The sequence below is a fragment of the Aptenodytes patagonicus genome, chromosome 6 (assembly GCF_965638725.1).
Source record: "Aptenodytes patagonicus chromosome 6, bAptPat1.pri.cur, whole genome shotgun sequence".
NCBI classification, from domain to species: domain Eukaryota; kingdom Metazoa; phylum Chordata; class Aves; order Sphenisciformes; family Spheniscidae; genus Aptenodytes; species Aptenodytes patagonicus.
The window spans coordinates 63060829-63079896 of record NC_134954.1 but is presented as its reverse complement, the minus strand read 5'-3'; the positions used below and the strand labels follow the sequence as shown (position 1 = coordinate 63079896).

Sequence of the window (19068 nt, the reverse complement as noted above, 5' to 3'; positions counted from 1 at the left end):
GGGAAAGGGGTATTTCAAATGGCAGAAGATGCGGGCAGGAGCTGTAAGGACAAGGAGGGAAAGGAAAGCATTGCTTCTACTAGAGGAGACCAGAGGAGCTGAGGTCATTGGACATTCAGTTAGCTGAAAACCAACACGACTGCTTTCTAAAAGTGCACTACAGGATGGGAGGAGAGGAGACAACAGGCAGGAGCTGGCCAGGGGTTCAGAAGGAGCTTTCTAGGAAGAGCCCTAGGGGATTTAGGAAGGAATTTCATAAATGTATGCTTGTGATGATATGCTGTCATTTAGAGTAGGGGTGGGAAGTCCCTCCTAGTGCTGTGTTCTGGGCTCAACCTCTTACTCCACCTCTAAGAAGTCTGGCAGCTATTTCCTTTTCTTTATTGGAAGGACAGTTCGAGGTTTGAGGGCATAGCCTATGCTCTTATCTTACTTCATGTCTTGAGTCACTCAGACTTACTGTAAGAAAAACTGTAAGATGCTCAGCCTTGCTGCAGCAGGACTGGAAAGTGAATGCAAATACAAACTCCTCTTTTGGCCTCTTTCTCTTCTTTTGATGCCGTCCTTCTGCGGTAGCAGACACGGAGGGGAAGGAAGGGTGCGTTGACTTCAGGCTACCAGAGTAAGCTTCAGGTGCCAGTTTTACCAGTGCAGAGATGCGTTTGACTGGTCTATCCTGAGAGGCTCCATGCAACTGCTAGCTATCCTTCAGTAGCCAAAAAATCTATGCAAATCTAGGTTAGATGCCCCCTGGCTATGCTGCATCTGCAGTATTGACATTCCCGGAGTAAAAAATAATAGTAACAGCAATAACTGGTCAGGAAGTAATACCCAGATGTTTATGCGGTATAACCTGAAAACTACTCATGTATATTTAGATGCGTTCTGTTTGCCCAGAGTAGGCGGATTATAGTGCATAATGTTGTAATCACATGCAGATTACTTAAAGTTGTTTTTTAATTTCCAGAGTTAGTGTACTGTGAAATCATTAAGTCTGACCTCCAAACCAAGTCACTTCTCTTTGGTTTGGGAATTTTCCCCATCCTCCCCCATACCTTCTCTTTTCCCACTCCTGGTTGTTGGATAGTTAAGATTTTGGAGGTTAGTTGATTTTTTGAGTGTATTCAAAATGCCAAATTTTTCTTTTAACTTTTTATATTTTTTTAAAAAAGAAATAAGGATAATGAAGCATTACAGATTTGCGAGAAAAACAATTTGACAATGCTTATACCAAATGTTACCAGGATTTCCTTGCACTTCCTCTTTTAGAAAATAATTTTAATACCTCTCAATTAAATCTCATATTTAAGCAGCAGGGTGTTTTGGCAGAAGCCAACTACCATCCCATTAATGAACTCTTCTAATTTGCTAAATTATTTTAAATGAATGACAGTACATTTAGCTTTTTAATGACAGTACATTTAACTTCTGAACAACTTTGATCAAGTCTCTTTTCATCAGACTGCCTGATGTGCTAAACTCTTTATTCCCAAACCCCACTCAGTTATTCAGAAAAACTGTTAATCAGAAACATTAAATTATTTTCTCTTTTAGAAGCACAAAGTCTACTGGAAAGTACTTAGCCAATTCATCGCTTTTCTTTTACCTGTCCTCAGTGCTGAAGTCTGGATAAGTCTTCATATTTGACAACACTTCATGTAAAGATGACTGTAGAGCTTTGTTTTTTTAATTGGAAGACCTCTATTTTGCAATGTGTTACCTTTCTAAAGAACACCTATATTTTTCTCCAATTATATAAGCTGTCACAGTTACAAAACTTGAGCTAAAACTTTGTTCGTTTTTTCCATTCCTGGTTGGATGCTATACATGCCTTGTGTAAAGTCAAAACATGAGACAAATTATTCCTGCTTCCTTTTGTACTGTGAAGCCACATCATTTGTTGAGCCTGATAGAAAGAACTAATTTAACAGTATTCCTTTTCTCTTTTGGATCAGAGTACAACTGAGAAAATGAAGACTCCAACAGAGCTTTTCTTTTCCAAGGGAATATGCATTTGTTTTCTCTCCTGATACCTGATCTCCGCTAGGAATTTGATATCTAATGCCCGAGATGTGCCGTGGACATTTTGTTTCTTTGCAACACATTTTATTTATACACCTTGTACGTATACACAGCCGTGTCCAAACTGTATGCCCTTATATATGCTATACAACCTCAGGGTTTGCCTAGGAATCAATTGCCATCAATTTCAGGTTAGGAAATACTGAGAAGCAAGAGCCCAGCTTATAAGGTCTTTGTGAAGCTATGATAACAATAAGTAAGGAAAAAGTTATTTTAAATTACAAATTTTTCTGCTAATCTCTCTTCCAAGAGATATCTTCACATATCTCTTTTAATTACTTTTTACCACTCCTACAGCATACAGTTCTATCAGAAATCTCTGTTGGTCATGAGCAGAGTTCTCCAAATAATCATAATATCTATTTGATGTAGTAGATGATATTTACCTTTTATCGCGTGCCTTCTCTCTAACAGGCATTTAGATATGCATGACAAATATTACGGGGAAAGAATTATGTTTAGCTGACTGCTGTTCTCACCAAGGAATACATAAAACTGAATCAAGACACTTAAAGATTCTTTGCACAAAATCGGCAAGAATCCTCATTTGTCTTTGCAAAAAACCCCAATGTTCATTTATTTAATGACTTAAATTTTCTAAAACATTTCAAACTTCATTGCTGATTATATCATACGATTGTAAGTGATTATCTATATCAGGAAAAGATATATACTCATTTAACAATGATTTTAAGACTGAAGATAGGAAATATTATCATCTTACTAAGACAGACTATCCTCTTTCATTGTTTCTAAATTTTATAGGGAAATAGGTTTACAACTGAAAAAAGGGTGGTGACATGAAAAAAACCTCCAGCTGACGTTCAGTAGAGAGGCTATTTAGTCTAATTGGGTTTTTTTGTTTGGCATTGATACAAACTCTCCCAGTAGCTTGAGCTCTGCACTTCCCACTGTATATTCACTGTGGTTAAAACCACACCTTTCAAAAGGACAATATGCATGTGGAAATCACATTAGAAAGCCACACAGAATCAACAGTTGGCTTCGATGAGCCTTCCTGTCTCTCCTAGTAAAACTTCTGCTTTTGTAGCACATCACAACTGTTGACTGAAGTTTCAGAATAAACCTGAAGCTTTTGCAATAAAACTCAGCTTTACAAAATCCTCCAAAAAAGTGTCACCAATTTCTTGCGTTTCTTTGGATTTATATCCTCTAGAATAAGTAAATTATTAAATTTATTATTATTATTTATATTATTATATTTATTTATATTATTTATTATATTATTTATTTGTTTATATTTATATTTATTTTATTTTATTTATATTATATTTATATTTATATTATTTATTATATTATATTTATTATTATTATTTATTATTAAATGCCCTTAAAAATAATTGAGTAGCGAAAGAGACAGGCGTGTGGTGATAAACTTAGCCTAAGCAGGAATAATTTCATTTTCATGAGTTGGAAAATCTGAAAGGTATGTAAGGCCAGCCAGCTCCCGCATCGTGAAAGCCACTTCTGTATGACATTATAATTGCACCTGTTAGAGATGGAAAAAGTTTTATAAATCCCTCTGGGAGTGTTCAGATTTGGACTGAGTCTTGCCTTTAGTTGTTGAACGGTGTCACTGCAAAAAAACATGCTGAGCTTTAGTCTCTTGCCATGCCTCGCAGCCAGCTCCTGGTAGCTGCACCAGCACGTGCCGTTGTGTCTGCAGATGGTCTTTCTGCCTTCTCTGGACTTGCTCTCTCTAGGTATACTAACCTATTGCTCGGAAACCCCCAGAGCCTCCTTCCGGGGGTAGTGAAGACCATATGGCAAGACATACGGTCCCCATGAGGCCTCCTTATGTCCTGGTTGTGCAAGTTGCTGGAGCGCGAGACTGAAGGCCAAGTGTCGTAGACATCTCTGTGTCACAGCAACACCATCCTGTCAAGTGTTGCTCTGCGTATGAGAGGAAATGTGGAAAGCAAACCAAAACCCAAATTCCCTCCTGTCATCTGCCTTAAGAAAGGGAAGCCATTTAAAAATTTTACGTTCCATGAAGATAAAATATTGGAAGTCTTTAGTTTTAAAGCTTCAAGCTGGAGTTTTCAGGAAGAGTGGAAGGAAAGAGCGATTCAGTTTCCCTGGAAGTCTGTGGGAGAAGGGACCCCTTGACTGTAGGAGACCCCAGCCCTGATACCTTCCACCGAATCTGTGTGAAGACAGCAGTTTAATTTAGAAAATTAAAAAGTACAGCTATGCTGGAGTATAAACCCTGCCGAAAGAAGGGGGACTCACAAGTTTCCAAAGAGATTTGGCATACAGCACGCACGGGGCTCCTCTTATTCCTGCCATTCGCACTTCAGCATTCATATATTTATTTTAAACTGTTATGTTTGAAACAATCCTGAAGAACCTTCCTTCGTGACCTTGTTCCTGGTGGGTCGTGTTCTGCGTTTCCCCCAGCTGGTACTGCTGGGCTGCCCCGTGCGGGACTGGCTGGTTCTCCCCTACCTGTCCCACCACCCACACACAGGGAGGAGCAAGAGGCAAAATTAGCACCCAGCAGTAAAGGGAATTTTCTTGTCCTGTATTTATTTAACCTGTCGTGCATGCCAGACCATAATTTGACCCCTAAATAGAGTGATTGAATTGGTTTGTTTGTTTTAAATGAGCTGCTAGGAGTCATGGGGAACCATACATATTGATTCAGTATGTTAAATCTTAGCCATTATACGGATACAAATTCTGGATGAGTTAACTTCAACGGAGGTTAAAATAATGAATGGATTTTTTTATGATTTGGAGTTGTAGTCCACTGCTTCAGCTCTATGGAGCTGTTACGTTATTTTTTTTAAAAAAATCAGGTTTTCTTTCTCAATATGTCCCTAAAGAAAAGTTGTTCTGAAAGCGCTGAGTTTATTCAAGGCTGCCAGCATTTCAGCTTGACAGTTTCAGTGGGGCATATAAATCTCTAAACAGCAAAGGAGTAAGTGGAAATCTCGGGTTAGTTTAGTTCTTGGATTGGTACAATTCCCTTTTTCTAAAATTTTGTAGGTGAAAAGGAATTTTAAAACGCTTTAAAAATACCTGCTGTTTTGGTTACATGGCAGTTTCTCAGTTTAAATCAAATGCGTAGGAACCCGGTTTGCCATCTGTGACAATGCTCTATGCTTCTTGAAAGAATCCCATGCAGAAAGACTATTACTCATAAAATTTATGTTCTCTAAACTCTGGACATTATTCATAATTTTTTTTTATTGTTAGCCTAATTCTAAACAGTTTGGCTACAGTGCTTTATTGCCTAAGCTACAAGTGAAAATTCTAAGCACATGCCTTTTTTTTTTTTTTTTTACATTTTGTGTGGTAATACACTGCTTTAAACTTTAATTTAGTGTAGGAATGTTCTTTCAGTGTTCGCAGTAGAAATTTGACTTTAAAAAAATCTACAAATACAATAAGAAAATCAACCATAAACAAAGGAGGTGTTAGTTCTTAGTGTTTCTTGTGCTGTGAGAGATGATAGGTAATACTTCATGTATCACAAATCATCTCTCTACAGCTGTTTTTTTTGTTTACATAGGTGAAGATGTCAAACCATTTACTCCTGGGAAAGCCAAGGAAATTGTGATGTCTCTACAGCGACCTGCAGTCTTCTGTAACATGGTTGGCGACTGGCCAGCCCTGCACTGGAATGCGAAATACCTTTCTGCGGTGTTGGATGGGAAGACGATCCAGTTTAGGCTAGGTCTGAAGACGGTGGATTTAGGTGAGACTGAGGTGGACTGGTGTTACATGTCACAACTCTCGTTTTTAGGTTCTGCAGTCCTCTGCCTCTCCATTATCACTGTTCACTCTCTAATGTATTACTTTTCACCACAGGCTTTGCTTTTAGGGCATTGGGTTTGGCCAACAGTGGAACTCTCTCTTTCTTGTGTGTTTATTCTTAGTAGGAAGTCTGGTGAGTAACACTAACATGAGAATCAAGGATCTCCGTTTTCTTTCCTTGCTTTGTATGTGTGGTTGGTCCTGGTCTTTTACATGATTCAGATGTTCATGTGAGCTGAGCTTCCGTATCCAACAAACCTGAGTGCGTTAAAAAATTAGCCAATTAACTGGTCTATCTTGTTTTTTTTAATCTGGATAATGGTAATAATTTTCACCTTCCTCTCAGAGGTTTTATAAGACCATGGTTGTTTTCAATCCTTTAAAAGTCCTGTGATGAAAGATGCTATAGAAGTATAAAGCATTAAGAAAATTACTTGACACCAGTACAATAATCTCACCTCTAACCCTCCAGATTCACTCTGACATCTAGGAACACGCCATGTGAGAAAGACAATTTTTGCATTTGATTTTAAGAACTACAACTCCATTTTGGTCTGTAGCCACACAATACTAGTCATAGTCTATCCATGGACAGAGTTTCATACCAGGGAGGGAAGATACAGGAAACGTGCTCCAAGGTGGCAATCCGCTAGCCACGTATAGACCATCACATACACTTCAGGAATAATGATGACTACTTCTTCTGGTTTAATTTCCTTTTAATATTAACTGTTATTTTCTAGGAGTTAACCAAAACTGAGACTAAAAACTTCAACATCTTGGACAGCAAGAACTTCCTTAGTAGCTAATTTAGATGGACAAAAATCTTTGAAAAAAAAGTAAATTGCTTTTAATGATGATTTCAGTTCCTACAAATTCAATTCGTTATTCATGCCCTGTACATCCTTTGCCCTCCCAACCATATAGCAAAATACATTTTGCCATGCACTTTCTCCCTTTTGCCTAAAGCATCTTGTCTCCCTTCAATCTTTTTTTCTCCCTAGGCCAGACAAACCCAGTTCTTAAAAAATGTTCAGTATAAGTCACGGTTTTTTAGACCCCACCTACCTATTCTTTCTGTACTTTTCTAACCTTCTTCAGTTGGACCACCTCTTTCTTGGAATACAGGGTCTGCACAAAGACTCCAGATGATGGTCTGCCAGTTCCTATGGAAGTGGTAGGATTACATCACACCGTTATCTTACTTAACAACACTGTGTTACTGACCATATTATTTCATGTTCGGTTTTTGCAAGAGAAGTGATGAAACAGAAGGAAGTGTTAGAGGGAAAATGCTTGGCATTTCAGGATTTCAAAGCATTTTACCAGCATTGATTAATGATTCCTATGCCATTCCTGGGAAAACAGATGCTATTTATTCACTTTCTACAGATGGGATAACTGAGGTGTAGAATTAATACATTGGTACACATCTTCACAGCAACATCTCTGTAGTTCGATGAGGTATCAGCCAGTTCTTGCACTACTTGTGAAAGGCATCCCATTGCCATTAGGGAAGAAGTTACATATATATAACATTTTCCTTGATGCCTTGTTAATATATCTCAGTTGTAATATGCAAGGCTTACCAGGTAAAAGGATAGTTGTGGTCCTAGTCTCCATTAATTGGTAGGCACCTTTTGAGAGCCAAATGGGTATTCCAGCTGGGAAAGCTTCTGACGGGATTGATGAAGTGTTATGTAGCTAAGTGATGGATTGATGCTACCAACTAAGTAGATAAGAGTCATCACTTAGCAATAACTTGTAGTCGCTAGGGCTGTAGGGCAGATTTAAATTGGAATTTGTATCTTGAAGTTGCATCTATCTGTATTTTGCTTTTTCATAAAGGCATCAATCCCTAGGCAGCAATCGGTTTGTCTCCAGGAACCTCCATTATATGCTAACGTGAGCTAGAAATGTGTTCAAGATGGGTAGAGCCTTCAGGGGTTATATTGTAACTGAATGAGACCTGTGATGCTATAAAAAAATTTGCATTGTAAGGATATATCAGTGAAGCCATTACCCAAGCCATCTCAGAGTCTGAAATAATGTAATACATTTCATGTGCCACTGTCATTTGGAAGATGGTTGATCTCACTCTTGTGTGCTTAACGTTGTTTTTCAATGAGGGCCTCTCTTTCTTACCGTTGTTCATGCTAACTTTCTCAGATGAAACTGAGGCAGTGATGTGGTTAGAGAAAGCAACAGGAGAATACAACTAAAATTGTATTGATCTCTCTGATTAGTCCTCCCATGTTTACAGTAGATTCATTGCCTTAAGACTAGACGGGACCACTCCTGCCACTGCGTTGGAATCATATGCAAGAAAGAAACTGTTCTCCTGCTTGTGGTTATATTTTGGTGTCACTCTGAAATGGCTGCTTCAGAGTTTCTGAGGTGATTTAAGCCATGAGGTTCATCTGGAAGATGCTAAATAATTTGAGACCTCTTACTATGACAACTTCTCATCTTTGTTTAGTGCACATCTGCAGCCTGGGGGGGATTCCCAAACTGAAGATTCCTTAATATAAAAAAGTGAGAACTGCAAATGGGGTAACTTGGTGGGAGTTGCTTGGATTTTATATTTGCTTTTCTTGCTAGTTTGGAACTTCCTGAGGCATATGGATGTGGAAGGCACATTTGAAACATGGAAAACATGGGAGCTAGCAGTATTATTTGTGTGAATTATTTGTACCTACCTAAGTTTGTGTGTTTGATAGTATTCTGTCTGATTACACAAGTTAAACAGTATGTGTCCATAAAAGGGGCAAAAATACAATCAGAGGATTAAGCATTGACAGAGATACCTCCAGAGAGAGTACCAGCATTCGTTACAAGAACAATGAAGGTGCTGTTAATCAGGAAATCCCTATCCATCTGGTTCTAGCCACGTGAAAAGATTTATTTTTCTGAGGTGAGACAAAGGGTGAGGAGCAGCTATGGAAGTTGAGTTTCTGGCAGAGAAAATGCAGCATTATAGTCCATCTATCTGATGGCTACCTGGAGTACACCAGCAATTACAAAGGAAGAAGAAAGCTTAGACAAAACTGACTTCTGTTTGCAGATGTTTCTTATTTTTAGCATTTTCTCTGGTTGTGGAGTAAAATGAATAAACAATGAGTTTACTGTGAAGAAGCTGGAGAGAGCAAGAGGTTGTCATGCTGATCAGTTATGAATCACAGGATCTCTGGAGGAAATTTCTCTTAGAGATGCTGGATAGAGCTGATGCTGTCAGATACGCAGTTGGATAGGAAAGGGCTGCAACTTGGACATCTGCCCAAAAGGTTGTACCACTGAGGATGGCGAAAGAATTCAAGCCTCTGAGGTTTGATACAGAGAGGGACTGCAAACGTGGCTATAGACTCAGTAGCTGAATTGGAGGCTACAAATAAAAATACCGTACACTGAATAAATGTCGCATAAAGCTGAGATTTGAGAAGGTTATTGGAGTTGGATGTGGATGGCCAGTTTTTTGGTTTGTGAGTGTGCCTGTGCTTTGTTATAATATTAAATGGCTATTCCTCGCTTGGATTATTTGTTTAAATAATTTTAATTCCCCAGCAGCTGTGAATAGACATTTGGTTTTCTTTTAAGTTTAAAGAAAGGGAGGAGACATTTCACTTGCATTCTTGCTGGAGCTTTAGGGTATTTTCTAAGGCTATTATCCTTTTTTTCTACAATTCCCTTATTATATGTTGCAAACACTGTCTTTCTGAGTAGAACAGAATTTGGCATCTGTTGGGACCAGACCTTAACTAAGGAGGAGAGCTGCTTCCTCCAAAAAGCACGTCTTCTCTCTCTCCCTCCCTCCAGTTTCAATTTGTGGCATTAGGTGGGAGAGAGGAGGATTGTCATGCCTTCAAATACCATGTCATCAGACAGCACTGGTAGCTTACTTTAGACTTACATGGCTTAATCTACAATTTATCAATTATGAAACACCTTCAGCTTTTAGTCATTAAGTATTAGCAAACTGGTTAATAATGTTCTTGCTTTCAGCTGCCCATTGCTAACATTTTCATCCTGGTTGCAGCCTACAAATCCATCTAAGCAATCTGTCTAGATTGCCCAAATACATTTTTTATTACTATTTATTTTTCCATAAGCACCCACACCTTGGTACTGAACAAGTTACAAATTAAACCAAGAACCCTGCCCTGAGGAGATTGTATCCTAGAAGATAGTCTTGCCTTTCATAGTTGGATTTTTTTAAATGAAGCTCAGAGTGAAATACACTGTGAGGTAGAAAGAGCCTATTTCTTGCCTTTAAAACACTTGCTCCTGAATTATCTTGGAAGATAGGCAGTGTCCTAAGCTCTCTTTGTTCTCATCAAAATAATACAGATATTGAGCCACCTTCAGTAGTGCTTGGATCTTTTATCTAATTTTTCCATCAGACCATCTTTTAGTAAAATGATGTGCATTAATGATTGGGTGTCAGGAGAGGGCATTGGACTGCAACACAGACAAGAAATCAGATATAGGAGGTTTTGGTTATTGTAGGTGATTTATATGTCTTGTATGCAGTTCTTAGGTAGGGAGCCCTTCTACTGCACAGACCCTGGTTACAGATTGCTGAATAGCGGGGCTTATATGACATTTTTAGTTAATGAATTTGATAGTGAGGGGAAGGAAAACCACTGCCTAGGCTACTACAATGGAAAACGGCAAAATGATAGTGATAAAGGTTTGTAAAAGCTGTTCTCCTGCCCAAAGGGAATAAGAACAAATGTATGAGACTCTATGGGAATTGCTGCGATAACAAAATGAGAGCAGTAGAGAACGAAGAGCTGCTGCTGCACAACAGTGAAAGGATCCCATTTCTGAGCAGCTCTATGCAAGTTATACAAGGTTAAATTGTAGCTCTGTCATTGTCATTCATGCAGGCTGCAGTAATTTTTTTCCCAGTAGTAGTTATAGTAATATTTTTTTTTAACATTGGATGTCTCTTCGAAGCTGGCGCAATTAGCAGCTGTGGGAAATGAAGATCTCTGATTAACCACAATTAAAGTATGCTGTGATGTGGGTTATCTTGTAGGCCTTCCAAGTGACCTGACCTTGAGCTTGAAAGGCTGTATCAGTCAGCCTGACCAAAGCATGACGGGAGCAAAACACTGCTGGTAAATACTTTTTATGTCTGCCAAGGAACACCGCAATATGCTTTTGTCAGTCCCAAATGAAAAATAAGGACACACAGCATTTTAGATGGATCTTTGGCATGCATGTGGCTCCATAATTTGCTTCCTACACATTACTGTGCTGATTTGGTTATTGCTTTAGGGAAAGGGAAAGATTAACATGTCCATCTACATAAATGCACGGAGACAAAATAAAGGGTACACAAATACTTGCGTGCCCATTTGCAGCTCACACTTAAGAAGGGAGATGAAGCAAAGGACAAGCTCTCAGTTGTTTAGGGAACTTGGGCGTATTATTGAGTTACTGTGCTGAAGGGTGCCTTGCACATGAACAACAGTAACTCTTGGTGTGCTTTTACCTCACAGCAAGTTCAAGGTAACAGCTATTCACTTAAACCTTAATGAAAAAGCAACAGTCTCAGACTTTAATCATGAGGTAGGTGATGAGAACCATTTTATTGACCAGAGTCAAGCCACCTAGTCCCACTTCATATCTCATGTTGCATTTAACCAGAGCTGAGAGAGAAACTACATATTATTTTTACTAGATCTGTGTTCAATGCTCATGTAATATTTGGCTTTTCTTTTGTTGCTCTAGTTCCCCAGTTTGAAACCAGGTGTAGCTACGTGAAGGCTACACTTGAAGAGTTTTTGGCTTGGAGTTGTGGGCAGCCTTCTTGTCTCTCTGGACCATTCAGTTGTTACGAGTACTCCAAATATTGGGCTTACGCTGACTACAAATACATTGCCAGGATATTTGAAGACAAGCCAGAAATTTTCCAGGTAAGACATTAATATTATCTCTTCCTAGTTAGTCATTGCAAATTATCTAGCGTAGCTTCTGAACCTCTACTGCTTCTTGGCCATTTATTTTAAAATTTTGAAATAAAAGCTATTGGCGCTCAGGCTAACGGAGAACTAGTACCAAGTGGTAGCCGTCTGAAATTCTGGGTCTCCTTATATGCTTAAAAACACCACCACAAGTGACAAAAACAACTACCAGATTGGCAGCATTCCCCTTCCCATTTAGCCCAGCATCATTTTGTGACTGGGCAGGCTTGGGGAGCACTGAGTCATGTGTGTGACCTCTCCAGCTGAACACCTTCCCTGCACCTCTGCCAAAGGCATGGAAGTGTGGTGGGAATACGGTGTGGAGATGACAGGCAGCCGGCAGGCCTGGCATGTTGCAAACTTGAGGCCCTGCTTCTGCCCCAGATCCACCTTGTACCCAAATGGTATCCGAATTAACAGCTCCCCTCAGGAGGGAGGATTTGATGGCATGGATTCATTTGTAGCAACAAGGCTGTAACATGGTTTTGCTCCGTGTTTTGCCTTGTGGCTCGTTTTCTCAAGCAGCACAGTTCCTTCCCTTCATATATTTAGATTAACTGTGAGGAGGAGAGATTCTGAGTCTGCGGGGTTATTATACCTTGATTGTCTGTGGATGCAGTAAAATACATGAAGTAACCTGTCTGTGCAAGTACATAATCTATGGTAATTTCCAAATGCAGGTATTAGGACACCTACCTGGGGTATTTTCTTCTACTTTCTCCATGTCCATCTGCTATTTCAATGTATTGGTTCATCTACATTCCTACTACTTCTCCTTGCAAATTGTAGGAGGGCAAAATTAAGGATAGCTATACAAAAGGTGTATTTTTTCAAAAGATATAAAAAAAGAATAGTAAATGAAGCCTTACTCATTTTTATACTTTCAAATGTGAAGATGGAATCATAATTCTCTGCAAACACTGTATCACTGGGATGACAGAGTACAAACTGATAAGCCCTCTCAAATTATTTCCTCAGAAAACGTTTCCCATGCTCCTTATATGTATTTTATTCTTTTATACCAGTAAAATTTGTATTTTTCAGTGCTCAGTCTTTTTTCAGACTGTCTCCTTCCCGTTGTTCTGTGGGTTGGAAGGTAAGGTTTGGGCACAGAGACCATCTTACCTTTCTTTCTCCCCTCCCTTCCTAAGCACACTGAAACACAACCAGGATCACATAAACTTGGGCTGCACAACTGGTACTGAGTCATGTTGTTTGAACTAAGTTGGGAGCTCCAGGGATGTTTCAGGCTTCCCCAGACCTTTGAGTGTCTTCCTCTATCTGTGGTCCTGCCTTGGTCTCCTCCCTTTCTGCCTCAACAGACAGCATTTTCCTGTGTTTTATGGCACAAGATAATAGCAGCTCAGAAGACCTGAATAGCCTGCTGCTTCATTCAGTCAATAAAAACACACTTGAAGGAAACAACCATTTTCCTACTTCCTTCTTCCCCTTGCCCCCATTCAAGAACAAAATTGAGGCTCCAGGAATTGCATTTCAGTGCAGGTGTCACACCACAACCTCATCACCTGACCTATAAGAAGCAACAGATTGTACTGTGATTTTAGAATAGACACGCGTAATGGTTATGCCGTGGATTTTGTTGTAAAGCAGAATCCGGAGAGGAAAAAATCACTGATGTTATGCAAGCAAATATGCTGTATGTCATCTGCCAGTTTCACAGGCATGGGAGTGAAATGCATCCGTCAGTTCCAGACTCATAAGGCTTTTGAAACACTGCTACACAATTTATACCAGCCAAAAGAGTTCTTTGTAGAAATTCTCTTCCATTCTTGTGTGAATTTGATGATAACCCCTCTTCTCTTTTTAGATTTTATTTAGATTTACGTAAGGTGATTTGAAGGGGAAAAGAAGGCCAACTGCACTGTTATTTATAGTGATCAATAGAGCCATTTAGAAGTTGTTTGAAATTTAGATAGCACTGTTTATCATTTACAGTTGTGTGGGCTAAGGTAATGATTCCATTATTCTAATCTATGAGCAGTATCTAGCATCTTAGAATTTTTGTTCAGTTGATATTTCATTACAGAATTTGAGATATAAATCAGAAGCAAGATATATGCGTGAAGTTTAAATAGAAATGAGACCTTTTAAAGTGACATACGGGTACAGATTAACTTCATTATAAGCAGCAAATGAAATAAATATAATTCACAAGTTATGTGCCATCTGTTATGGTTGGAACACCTTTTAGTGCATTTCTTCTTACTGTGGCTTTTTATTGTAGAAAAGGAACCCACTGTGTCAAGATTTCAGTAATCCTACCAGTTCCTTTTCAGTTCATTAGTTAAAAACTATTTTACCCATAATCGCTTCAACTGTTTACTACAGCTGCAGCATTTTCAAAAAGTTCTTTTAAATCTAATATTGATTATGTGTGCTTTCTTTCCACTTAAATTGTAACAAAATACAAAAACTATTTAGGTGTGAGATTAAAGTGTAGAGATGGTGTTACGCTTAACTTTATCACTGAAATAGTTGTATTGGATTTTAAATTTTATGGCTCCTCAAATCTATAGGAGCAACTTTTTCTTTTTGATTTTTTGCTGCCTTTGACAAATGTTTATATTACACTTCTGCATTTTTTCCATATGTTACCTTTAAAATCAATAACTCTGAAATTCAAAATCTTTAGCAACACCTAATTTTTGGGAAGGCTATTGCTCATTTTGAGGGTTTCCTGATACAGAGTCATGGTGAAGTCATCCTTACAATAATGTCTAGCTGTGGTTTTTCTCATCCATAGATCTTAAAAAAGGATAGTCATCCACCTGTCTGCAAGCAGCTAGCTTACATACTTAAATTAGGAGGCTAGAGTCCTATTTTCTCTTTACAGACAGCGGAAAGAGAGAGGCTTTTCCAAGGTGTGATGGAGAGTGCTTTGACAAGAGCAGGAGCCAAGCTTAAATGAGGTTCCTAAAGTTAGGTGATGCGAGTGACCCCAAAGTGCTTTACTGAAATGGAACAAATACCGTTATCTTCCTTTTCAAGATGGGAAAAATAAAGCTCAGAGATTAAGTGATTTGCCTGAGACCATCAGGAAGCCAGGAATTGAATCTCTGTTTCCTAAGGCTCAGTCTGGGCCTCCAGCCAAAAGGCACCAGTATCTCTGGCCAGTATACTTCAAGTGCTTTCCAATAAACAAATGATCAGGCCCTGCAGGTGGCAGGGTGAGCTAGAGAAACATGGGAAAGCTTTATCCAAGCTATACAGAGCTATCCTGCAAACCCTTGAATTATCTGAAAAATACCTCACTGTCCCTCGTTCCAGCTGTCATCCCCAAGGGATTGCTTGTGGGAGGATCAATGGACTGGAAAGCTCCAGGATCATGTTCATAATACATGCATACCTGTTCTGCCCTTTCTCACCATGTAATCGAGTTGTTTTAAGTTTACTGCCTCCGCAGTTGCAAAGGCAGGAGAAGAATGTGTCCATTAAATAATAAGAACCTTAAAAAAACCCAGCATACCACTGGTCAGAGATGGGGTAAAGTCTGCGTTTCCAGAATACATGGAAAGAGCTGGGACAGGAGCAAAGAGAGAGCAAATATGCCACATGGATTATCAAATTGGTTTGAAAAGGGAATACGGATTTTTCTTTCCTTCCTTTCATTCTTTTTTTAAATGCCATATATCAGAATTTTTCTAAAAGCAATCCTGAGCTTGGGTGGATGGTTAAGAGTGGAGAAAGGAAAAAAAGAGTGTTTGAAAAGAAGGAAAAGAAGCCATGTCTGGCCACGAGCAGTTGGGCAGTCCTTCTGTAGAGCAAGTGGGTAACGAGTGATAGGAAAGATTGGGATGAGAACTGGAGACAGAGATCTGGGAGGCTGTGTAGTCAGACAGAAAAAGAAGAAAGTCAGCGGAAGAAACACTACTAGAGAGGAGAATTTTGGAGGGAGGGCCACAGGCCATGCATGTGGGAACCCCACCAAGTAGCAACAGCTGCAGTGGATAAAGAGTGACTGAGCGGTGGAGGAGAGAAGACAAGAGACTCAGAGAACTGAGGGAAGGATGTGAATCAGTTCAACAGCTTACATAAATAACCTTTTCATTGCTGTAGGATATAAGGTGGTCTGACTTTGGTTTTCCTGGAAGAAGTGGAAAAGAGAGCACACTGTGGATTGGTTCTGAAGGAGCAAACACCCCCTGCCATTTGGACTCCTATGGCTGCAACTTAGTGTTGCAAGTACAAGGAAGGTAACAAGTGCATGTACATACAACAAATACAGAACAAAGTTATACTGTGCTATAAAGTTAGTTTTGGACCCTTGAGTTTTAATTCTAGGTCCTGATTATTTTAGTTTTCTGAGCTCTCAACGATTGAAGAGCATCAAGAACTGTTCTATAGGAAATGGCAGAACTTCAGGGGGTTGGAGTTTGACTGGGGCACAGAGGTAACACAATTTTATTTTCTTCTGTTTGCGGAAGATCTTTCCTGATCTGTGTGTTATGTGGTCCAATAATAAACATTTTAATCTTTCTACTAGTTATGAACTCAGGAATTTGGAATTAGGAGATAAATTAGGAGTTAAAAATAAAAAGCCCAGAAACAAAATAGAAATAAACTACTGTAGACTTTTACGATATTCTCTGTGCAAGAGCCTCTAATAATCCTGCTAGAATCAATTTAAAAGGGGAACATCAGGATGGGAGCAGCCAGCTGTGAGCAAAGTTGAAAGGGACACTTGAGGCTCCAAACTAATTTTGGAGCATGTGGCTTTGTTGCTATATCTTTCTGCCTGTTTGCATGCTGTCTTTTTTTTTTTCCCCATTCTTTTTTTTCTCCTTTCCTTGCATATTGGCCTCAGGGTTTTTTTGTTACCTATTATTGCTAGAGTAATGCTAGAGTAACAAAACAAGTTGCATGCATTTTTTAGGTTTGATAGTATATAGTGGAAGGAATAATTTGTCAATGGGATTTTAATGTGATTAATTACTCTGACATTTTATAGAACAGTAAAATTGTGGTGGTCTTATGATTAAGGTGCAGGACTGGGAGTCAAGCATGCTGGCTTCTATGCTGGGCAGTGCCACAGACTGACTGGCTTTAAGGCCTGAGGCAAATGAATTTGTCATCATCTTATCTGTAAGAAGGGTAACTCTGTTTAGCGCTCAGGCAGGTTTTCATTCATGTTTATAAACAGCCTTGAGATCCTTGGGTGAACATGCAGCAGAGGCACTCTGGAAGCCCCCCTCAGCACCGTGCTTTGCTGCAACCATCCTGTAGACTTCAGATCGCATCAGTAAGCATTATGCATTGAAGTCCAGACACTTAAGTGTATTTAGGAGCCAGAAATCTCATTGAAAACCATGAGACTTACGTGCCTAGATATCTTCTAAGGATCCACCTAAGTACTGGGTATACTAAATAAGTACAGTAATCTAGCAGACCTGATACCTGCCCTGCCTCTTTGATCTCTACCTTCAGGTGTTGAACTCGAGCCAGAGTTCCAGCATCATGTAGCAATTTTGCCTGCCTTCCCAAGACACTTCCTCCCCCTCTGGTAGAACAAAATCCTTATTCCTCACAGGGAAAGAAGCAGCCTAAAGCCTTTGCATGGCCTGAAAAGACAAAGTTGTTTTCCTCTTCAGAGCAAAGGCTATAAATAGATCACAAACTTCCACCAGCTTGTGAATCCTGTGCTTCTTCAGAGCCGAAAGATTCCCTGTCGAGACTCACAAAGACAGGCTTTGTAACAGAATATAAGCTTATGCTAAACTTAAATAGATTTTCCTTTGCAGGAAAGCCAGGGACAACTCCGTAGCCCTTTGTTGCTATCTTGAATTTCCTCCTTGCATCCCTTGGGCTTCTTAATTTTTTGCTTCATGATATTGCTTTGTCATAAGCCTGCAGGATTAACCCATGAGCCTCCTAACCTAGTTATTCTCTGCCCCTTCAGAGGCTCTAGTTTGGAGGGCAAAATAAAGTTGCAATAGGGCTTGAGTTTCAGGAGAACTATTTTTTGTGCTTGCACCCAGCAGTAGCTTTGGTAATTACCAAGAAATGTCAGCGGCCGATGGCACTTCCATCTGTACCGATCTCTGCAGTTCTGGCTATCCTGCTATTCCTGTCTCTTCTGTTTTTGTGCCATTTGGCTGCTTTTCTCCCATTTTCAGATCTGTGACTTGGAACTGACAACCAGAAGAAGTAGGCAAAAAGAAAGAAGTGAGTACCAAGGAAAGGGACAAAAAGGAAAGATCTCGCTAAAGTCTGAAACAAAGAGGAGAGCTGCTCAAATTGTCCAACTGTGCTGCAAAGTACTGCCTTTACTTTTCCATTGCTTAGTGCATAGGTCACTGTTGTACCGATTGTCTGGCACCTCTTAAAAATAATAAATTCTCCCTTTGTGTATTCCTTTCTGGTTATTTCCATCACCTAAAGTACTGCCATATAAAATTCGTATTTCTAAATAACATATGTACCTGCTAAGATATTTCGTTTATAGTACCCGTAAAACTGGCACCACCAGTTTTGGCATATTCTTTTTTCTCTCTTTGATCTGGTCTATGTAAGTGAAATAGAAACATTAGCTTCTGAGGATGAGGTCCATGTCTCAGCTCTGCTTGGCCCAGCACTGCGGTGTGTTGACCCGCTTCTTTGGGCGCATAGAGAGCAACCTGGAACACGAGTGCCCTCATGAGCAGAATGACCTTGTCCTGCTCTATCTGGGCATTTAGTCATGCCAGTGAGTTCTTAACCCCAGTGGCCCATGCAAGCCACATTTTCATCATGTGGTACTGATAACAAAAAAATACAGGTGTTTAAGGGTGCTTATGTCTATGAATGTCTCTGTTTTTTATTTATGCCATCTGTGGCATAGGAGCATCAAGGTGAGTTTTACTAAGAATGAGGGGTTTGCGACTAACCAGCCACATAAGTACTGTAGGTGAAGATAAGAGACAGAAGATCATGTCCATACCCCTTTACTCTTACCATTGTAAACACACAATGCCCTCCTTTTAAAACAAACATGGGTTCAGCAGCTATTTATTCAGTGAATGAAAGTATGTTGTCTCTAACAGAACTATTTCCCCTGGTTTATACAGCAATTTTTAATGCTCTGAGCATCTGGAAATGCTGCATGTTGCTCTGTAAAAGGGAGGAAGGAGGAACCAGATGGAAGAGCTTTTTTTTTTAATTTTATCTGCCTTTTAAAAATAATTTGAGAAGCTGTAAATCTTTTCAGTTAAAAAATTAAAAAGTGGAATATTTTAAA

At 39.4% G+C, this 19068-nt stretch overlaps 1 protein-coding gene across 2 annotated transcripts in view; it reads left to right on the top strand.

Moving 5' to 3' along the window:
* HSPBAP1 (HSPB1 associated protein 1) overlaps positions 1–19068 on the top strand; it is a 40012-nt gene that overhangs the window by 7285 nt on the left and 13659 nt on the right. For both annotated transcript variants that reach the window (XM_076342969.1, XM_076342968.1), the window contains exons 2-4: positions 5621–5806; positions 11602–11786; positions 15912–16048. In XM_076342969.1, the coding sequence (XP_076199084.1) occupies positions 5621–5806; positions 11602–11786; positions 15912–16048 (508 nt within the window). The remainder of the gene's footprint in view (positions 1–5620; positions 5807–11601; positions 11787–15911; positions 16049–19068) is intronic.